Source organism: Platichthys flesus, chromosome 14 (assembly GCF_949316205.1).
Source record: "Platichthys flesus chromosome 14, fPlaFle2.1, whole genome shotgun sequence".
In the NCBI taxonomy this organism is placed as follows: domain Eukaryota; kingdom Metazoa; phylum Chordata; class Actinopteri; order Pleuronectiformes; family Pleuronectidae; genus Platichthys; species Platichthys flesus.
In genome coordinates, this window is record NC_084958.1 from 2,140,799 (window position 1) to 2,149,009 (window position 8,211).

The window sequence follows — 8,211 nt, forward strand, 5'->3', positions numbered from 1 at the left end:
ATATTGCTTCTCCCAGAGAGTTTCTTTCAGAACCCATATCTATGATATGAAAAAGGAAGGGGGACATCAGTCACATGACTGGGAACATACAAGTACGACTGATAATTACAGCTTGCTTTGCATTTGAATAAAATATTTAAATTATTGACTGACACAATTATACATTATTTTATCTTATAGTAACACATGGTTTAATAACTCAAATCAAATAAGAAAAATACAAAATTAATTTTAAAATGTTCTGCTCATTAAAAACATAATTTGTGGGGGCTGGAAATCTCAAGAAAGGATTTTGAGTGCTCTGACGCATCTGTCTTCAAACACAGTGAATGCAGCCTCCAGGATGAAGCCTCCAGGATGAAGCCTCCATGATGAAGCCCCTGAACTTAGACACAGCTGATCTGCACCTTCAACCATTACTGATCTGCACCATTTTCACAATAGAAAATGAACTGAAACTTTTCAGCTTGACAAAGAAACCTTTTATTAGGCATGATGGGCAACCATGACTTGTTTTCACAAGAAAACTACTAGTGATAACGTGTGTGTGTGTGTGTGTCAGCAGTAGGCAGATAGACTCAACAGGTTGATGAAGAGCAGAGCTGAGGAGGAGATGACCTGAGGGGAGAGAAACAAACCAGCATCACAGCAGAGCTTTGACAGACCAGACGTCAGTGAGTCAGCCAGTCAGTCAATCAGAACTTACTCCAGCTGCAGAGTTTCCATTGCTGTCCAGTCTCAGAGAACTGCTGTTGAGTTGAACCCAGAATGTTGTGTAGTCCTGAACCAGAGTGGCACTGCAGCCATGTGGACAACAACAACATGAAACTGAGTGAGAATCAGATTATTGTTTGGAGGAGGAAACTGTATAATCAATCGTCTGTGTGTGTGTGTGGGGGGGGTGTAACATGGTCTACCTGAAGTAGATATCGCCAGAGCCACTGTTGCGAGGAGCCTCCCAGGTTAGCTGGACCTTCTTCTTCTTGGCTGCTGACGCCTGACTAACAGTTGAGTTCTGCAAACACATACACAAACACACGCACACGCACACACACACCCACACACACACACACACACACACACGCACACGCACACACGTTGTTCATGTTGATATATCTAAAAGAAAATGTTGTATTTATTATAGAATGCATATTAATTTAGTGGATTAGAGGATCCGCTAATTGGTGATTTTATCAACAAAAGCAAACAGTAGCAATTCTGCAGAAATAACAGAATTCTAATGACAAACAAATGACAAACAAACACACCTACGGACAATTTTAAGACTCCAATAACCTAACCTAGTAAAAATATCAATGCACGTAGCAATCATGCTAAATATCCATGCCTGAGGACCACCTCAAGATGTTGTCATGTTCAATCAGTCAAGAACCAGCGTGATGTCACTCTCACACATACCTTCATGTTTTGACAGGTGAGTGCCGTAAACAGGGTGGTGTCAATGTTGGTGAACTTTCCTACAGGCCACAGCAGAGCTTGAAGCAGAAGAATCAAAAGCTCACTCTGCACTTGTGCAGGGATACAAACCTGAATCCTTAGAAACTTTCATAAGGCAAAAATAATAAATCTTAATTTTAAGGCAAAGAAACACATATACATATCCACACATATGGTTCGTAATCTTGCCTAACTGACAGGGCAAAGAAACATGTTTTGTTTATTTTCACTTCTGTACCATTTCCCTGTCTGCTCCTGGCCTGTAACAGGAAACCCTGGAACTCAGTGGAGCTGCTCTTCATCACCTCCACTGTCACTGCAAGGACAGAAGTATGGAGGTGAGAGTGGGGAAGGGTTCTTTGAAACATGAGCCAGGCCAACTGCAGACGCTGCAGGGAGAAACCCCGCATAGCATACAAAAGGGCCTTACGGATCAAATGATATGTTAGTGGAAAGAAAAGGGCGGAGACGGGAGAAAAGGGAAATTTGGAATTTCTTTGCATCTGAGGCCATTTAATATTATAAGTGCAAGTACTCCAAAAAAGAAGATAAACTCAGAGAAATGTGTTAATGACGTCTTATACGGAAGGAGAAAGCCAAGATGGGAGAAGCAGGAGGGTGAAGAGGAGTAAAGAAGAGTGAAGAGAGGAGACCGTTTATAGAGAAAAAGATGAGGAAAGAGTGGAGATGGACACAACACAGCAAATACATTGCATGGACCATAATTATAATTTTTAAGTGTCGAACCTTTTTTCCCTTATTTGTTAGAAATAACTAATTGAACTGAACTATTATAAGGTGATTGATTTGATTACTCTGCCATCGAGCATGGTTTACTGCTGGGAGTGAGTGCTGCTGATGATCACTTACCAAAGCAGTAATATATCCTCTGAGCAGCCGACTCGATGCTCACAGACCAGTGAGTGACCAGAGCTGTTCAGCATGCTGACTTATTATATATAATATATTTGAACCATATATTCCCTATTTCTGATATCCTTTGTGATAGATATACAGTGGAGCACCTGACATATAAAGGAACTGATGAGTAGGAATAATGCAGCATTCAAACCTGTAATGACTCCACCAGGCGTGTAGGTGGCGCTAGATGTGGACAGAGTGAATGGAGGGTCACTGGTGGAAGGGCTGAATGGAGGGTGTACTGGCATCATGTTGCCACAGGAAAATGCCACAGAGCCATTGGGGAAACACACACATCTTTCCACGCAGCACACACACATGAGTATGAATAGACACACAGAGGCTGTAGGAGGCATCTGCAACAGACAGGAGACGACGAAGTCAGGTGTTAGTTTCACAGGTTGCCAACTCCCTGAAAAATAAATAAGGGACACCTCATTGGCAGGGCCGGCCAACCCGATTGCCTTCACCCTTCCTGGCGTGGTGAATTCTTTTAGCCGCTTTTTTAGTTAGTGAAACGGTATTCTAACTATTTGACCATGAATTGAATTAGATGCATATTTTTGAGTGACATGAACACGTGGAAAACAAATTATTATCCAGCAATATACTTTAATAATAAACAAAATTAACTGAATAAAATAAGAATCTTTCTTAAACAGATCTTGCTTAACTTAAAACTGTATACATTAATATAAAACAATAGATAGAAAGCTGAACATCCATCCTGAAATAGTGCATATTTTTAGTGCAATAACAAAAGTGCAAACAGAATGTCTGTAGGAAAATTGTAAACATATTTGTGCCTCAAAGGCCATGACAGTAGGCTACAGGTGTAATAATACAGGAAGAAAAAAAATCATGAACTCAACAGCTCAATACCACATTATGTGGAGATAGCCTACTTTTTCCACTTGTATTTCTTTCTAAAGCAGTGTCGGCGTCTGTGTCACTGTCACCCATACTGCTTTGTTGTCTTCTACTATCTTGTCCTTATATTTATTTCTCTTCCACTTTCTCTTTCATATAAAGCAGTGTTAATTTTGGCAGCTAAAATTAGTTTTAGTCACATTTAGTCATTTTTATCCTTCTTAGTTTTAATCTAGCTTGCAGTACTTAGGTTGTTCATTAGATATCCCACCTAGCATAGGTCTATAGCAGGGGTCGGCAACCTTTACTATCAAAAGAGCCATTTTGCCCCCTCTTCCCCCAAATAAAATTTGTCTGGAGCCGCAAAACATATTTGATAACAAAGCTAATAAAGTTTTATATACGCTTCAAAGTTATACTATACTAAACTATAGTTCGTTGCATTTAGGAAATTATAGAATGACAATAAAGAAAACTGTCGACATTTTATTGCTTTTTTTACCAGTTCAAACAAAGGAAAACGCTTATGAAGAGGAGAAGAAAATACACAGGCAAGAATCGGCCTACTTTGAAATAAATTAAACACCGAACCATATAGGGCTATTTGAGTCCTCCCCATATTTGAAATGTATGAAATAAGAAGTACCCTATTTTGAAATAAATAAAAACAACATACATGTAATCGTATATATTTTTGTAGGGGAATGTGAAAACAAAAAGTGAGAGCAGGTCAGACTGGAGGCAAACACAGATACTGAAGCTCGGTAGAAACCAACTGCAGCTTCTGCTCTAATCAAGAAGCTGCGGCGCTGATCTCTGAGCAGCTGAGATCAGTGAAACTCTGTGTTTAGAACTTAAAATAAGCTTTCTTCTACAGAAGCGTATTACATTCACTTCCCCAAAAAATCATTCTGTTTTTCTGGCATAATTATCTCGGAAATTCCGAGACAAATGCCCCAAAAAACTAAAATTTAAAGTGAATGCAATACACTTCCGTATTATTCTGTATCTAGACCCACATACATTAATCGATTTTGTCCTCTATTATTAAATGTTAGAATGTCAAATTTAATCAAAAGGCTGTTATGGGGGGTGGAACTTCTACCTCTAGGTCCAACCCTCCTCCTTTGATGTGCCGCTGGATGATGTGCGCCGAAGGATGAAGTGCGCAGCAGGATGATGTGCGCTGCACGATGATGTGGGCAGCAGGACGATGTGCGCCGCAAGATGATGTGCGCAGCAGGATGATGTGCGCCACACGATGATGTGCGCCGCAGGATGATGTGTGCCCCTGGACGATGTTTGCCGCAGGACGAAGTGCCCCCCCCTGCAACGAGTGATGATGTGCACCGCAGGATGATGTGCGCCCCACAATGAAGTGCGCCCCACGATGATGTGCGCTGCCAGATGATGTGCGCTGCACAATGATGTGGGTGATGATGATTTGCGCCCCACGATGAGGTGTGCCACACGATGAGGTGTGCCACACGATGAGGTGAACCACAGGATAAAGTACACCGCAGGATGATTTGCACCTCAGAACGATGTGCCCCCCTTCCCCTGCCCTGCACGATGATGTGCACCGCTGCACGTGGGGCACACATCATCAAACCATGATGATGTGTGCCCAACGATGATGTGCGCTGCCGGATGATGTGGGTGATGAAGATTTGCGCTGCACGATGAGGTGCGCCACACGATGAGGTGAACCTCAGGATGAAGTGCCCCGCAGGATGATGTGCACCGCCGGATGATGTGCGCTGCATGATGATTTGCGCCTCACGATGATGTGCGCCACAGGATGATGTGTGCCCCACAATGAAGTGCGCCCCACGATGATGTGCGCTGCTGGATGATGTGGGTGATAATGATTTGCGCTGCACGATGAGGTGCGCCACACGATGAGGTGAACCTCAGGATGAAGTGCACCGCAGGATGATGTGCGCCGCATGAAGATGTGCGCTGCATGATGATTTGCGCAGCACGATGATGTGCCCCGCAGGACGATGTGCGCCACAGGATGAGGTGCACCTAAGGATGAGGTGCACCTAAGGATGAAGTGCGCTGCAGGATGATGTGCGCACAGGATGATGTGCACCACACGATGAGGTGTGCTGCTGGATTATGTGAGCTGCACGATGATGTGGGTGATTATGATTTATGCCGCATGATGAGGTGCGCCACAAGATGAGGTGAACATCAGGATGATGTGTTCCACACAATGAGGTGTGCTGCTGGACAACATGCACTGCAGGACGATGTGCGCCCCACAATGAAGTGCGCCCCATGATGACGTGCGCTGCCAGATAATGTGGGTGATGATGATTTGCGCTGCACGATGAGGTGCGCCACACGATGAGGTGACCTCAGGATGATGTGTGCCACACGATGATGTGCGCCGCAGGATGATGTGCGGTGATGATGCACGATGATGTGTGCAGGATGATGTGCAGTGATGATGTGCCCGCAGGATGATTTGCCGCATGATGATGTGCGCCGCAGGATGATTTGCGCAGCATGATGATGTGAGCCGCAGGATGATGTGCACGGCAAGAAGAGGTGAGGTCGCAGGATGAAATGCGCTGCAGGATGTTGTGCGATGATGATGTGCCCCACAGGATGATGTCATCATGTGGCGCACATCATCCTGAGCACTGCAAGATGATTGCGCTGCACGGTGTTTTGCGCCGCAGGACGATGTGCGCCACACATGAGGTGCACCTCAGGATGAAGTGCACTGTTAAGTGGGGCGGCATTGCTAGCTCTACGTCCAACCCTCCTCCTTTATCAGGGCTTGGGACCAGCAAAATTAGCAAAAAGAGACACTCTGGCAGAGCAAGTTTTTTAAATTTTTTTCAGGGTCCTGAAAGGGTTCACTTTCACCACGTTCCACACTAGAGGTCTGGAAAAGAAATAATGTAATCACTTCTCAAGAATTGAATAACTCTTGGAAATGCACATTCAGAGGTTCATAGTCATTCAGCCCCATCTGGGTTTTATTGAGCAGGCGATGGTTTTGTTCCAAGAGAGTCGATAAGATCAATTGCTGCACAGCTCCTGCTCTGGTTCTGAAAGCTCATTAAACTCTGCGTCAGTCTGCACTGGAAGTGATTAGAGGGTCACTCTGTTTTTATTCTATATTTGCATTCGTCCAGTTCCATTGTGTTGATCATCACTAGGAGTCAGACCCCTGACCTGAAAAGCACTATAGACTGAACAATTTTACACCTCAAACCAGTGACCTGTAGTACATTTAATAATAGAAATGTTTACTTTTGCATGAAATAAACAGTTACTCACTGATGAGGTTTTAATAGTTGTCACACAACAATGGGGCTCTGCGGCACAGAGGAAAAACTGATGGATTTTAGTCATTTCAGGAGGAAAAAAAGAGAGTTTTAACTCATGAGAAAAAAAACAAAGTTAACTTAAGCTATGCTAAAGCTAGTTCTGACCATGTTCAGCTACTTTATGAAAAAATCTAACAAACACTTCATCTCAGTAGGTTAAAAATTATGACTGCACGAACATTGGACAATGTGACATATAAATATGATTCAATAACATGGCCTTTTTCCCCTCTGACTGAGGATCAAGGACAGATGTTGTTGCCTTGTAGAGATTGTTAAGCCCTGTGTTGTGATCTGTGAAAGTGGGCGATACAAACAAAGTTTGATTGATTGATTGACTACCTCTGAAATGTGAAAAAATTGTCTACACGTCTAACTGCATTTTTCTGTCACCTAGTTGAACCATTTTAAATTCTAATACTTTAACGTAACGAAAAATCTCATCTAAATGCTCGATCAAACCAGGTTAACTGACTCAAACACATAAGGCATACAGAGAGAGTCCATACACTTTTCAATAACTACATTTTATTAACTCCGGTTGACTTAGAGCTTCCTTGTATTCATATTTAATATCCCACAATTCAAATTCACATAAATCAAAAATATTGCTTTTGATACATTTTTTTGTAATTTTGATACAGTTTGTTAATACGACTCAAACAACACGCGTGGGATAAGCAGGCTACCATTTCCAATCAGGTGAAAATAAACGCAACATGAGTAAAAACAATGACAGGAGTTGTAGATGTGTCGATGTATTTTGACTGATGATCCTGAATGTTAACTTTACTCCAGTTTTGATTTAACCAACATAAATGAAGTGTGGAAATTAAACCCTGTATCCTACATAGAGTGTCTCTCAGCTGTCCTCACTCAACATCAGTTGTGATGTGATGTTGACATGCTCACCTTCTTTCTGGAGCTGCTGCTCTTCTTCTGCACACAGACACTAAGGTTTGTAAGGAATCCTTCACAGCCGCGATGAAAACACTTGAACTGTTTCTGAATATGAAAATGAAATGAAATCAGCTGTAGCTCCTCTTCCTGGCTGTCTGTAATCCAAAGTGGCTTTTGTCGAGACCAGTGCACACGATTAATTGGCGTGCGCTCATGGGTGGGATTTAGTTTCACCCGGGAGTGATCCACTGGGATCCCATCTCTTGTAACCATGACAATGATAGCTGTGCAAGATAAGGGGGACAGGGACAGGGGTGGTGAGTGCTCTAAACAAAACACTGGTCAATTATGACGCTTTCCCGTACACAGCACAGGGAGCAGGTCATGTTTCTGATAATAGCTTCTTTAGTACTTATTCATTCAAACAGCACCTACACACACACCTCTTCTGTTCGGTTCTCACCTTGAATTACCAGGTTTAAGCTGGTAACCATTGAGCTGTAAGATTTATCTCTTTCCTTTGTTATTCAATAGTCTGCCTCCAGATTCTTTACACCACAACCTGAAGCTTTCTTATTTCAGGAGGTAGTGGGCTCTATACATGCACATAAACATGTATACGTAGACGCCGCATTATTAGTTGGGTAATAGGTCTTAATCGTCACTATATTAGACCTGGCACAACTGTCCTCTAAACAAATACCAGTAAACA

General features: G+C 42.7%; 1 protein-coding gene across 1 annotated transcript; it reads right to left on the minus strand.

Moving 5' to 3' along the window:
* Positions 1-493: 493 nt before the first annotated feature.
* Positions 494-7,643, minus strand: LOC133967842 (putative ferric-chelate reductase 1). The gene is made up of 7 exons (XM_062403504.1): positions 7,512-7,643; positions 2,531-2,735; positions 1,697-1,774; positions 1,420-1,496; positions 918-1,015; positions 707-797; positions 494-618 (listed from the first exon to the last, which is right to left on the minus strand). The coding sequence occupies exons 2-7, from the start codon at positions 2,733-2,735 to the stop codon at positions 559-561; spliced, it is 609 nt and encodes a 202-aa protein (XP_062259488.1). The 5' UTR covers positions 7,512-7,643; the 3' UTR covers positions 494-558.
* Positions 7,644-8,211: the final 568 nt, after the last annotated feature.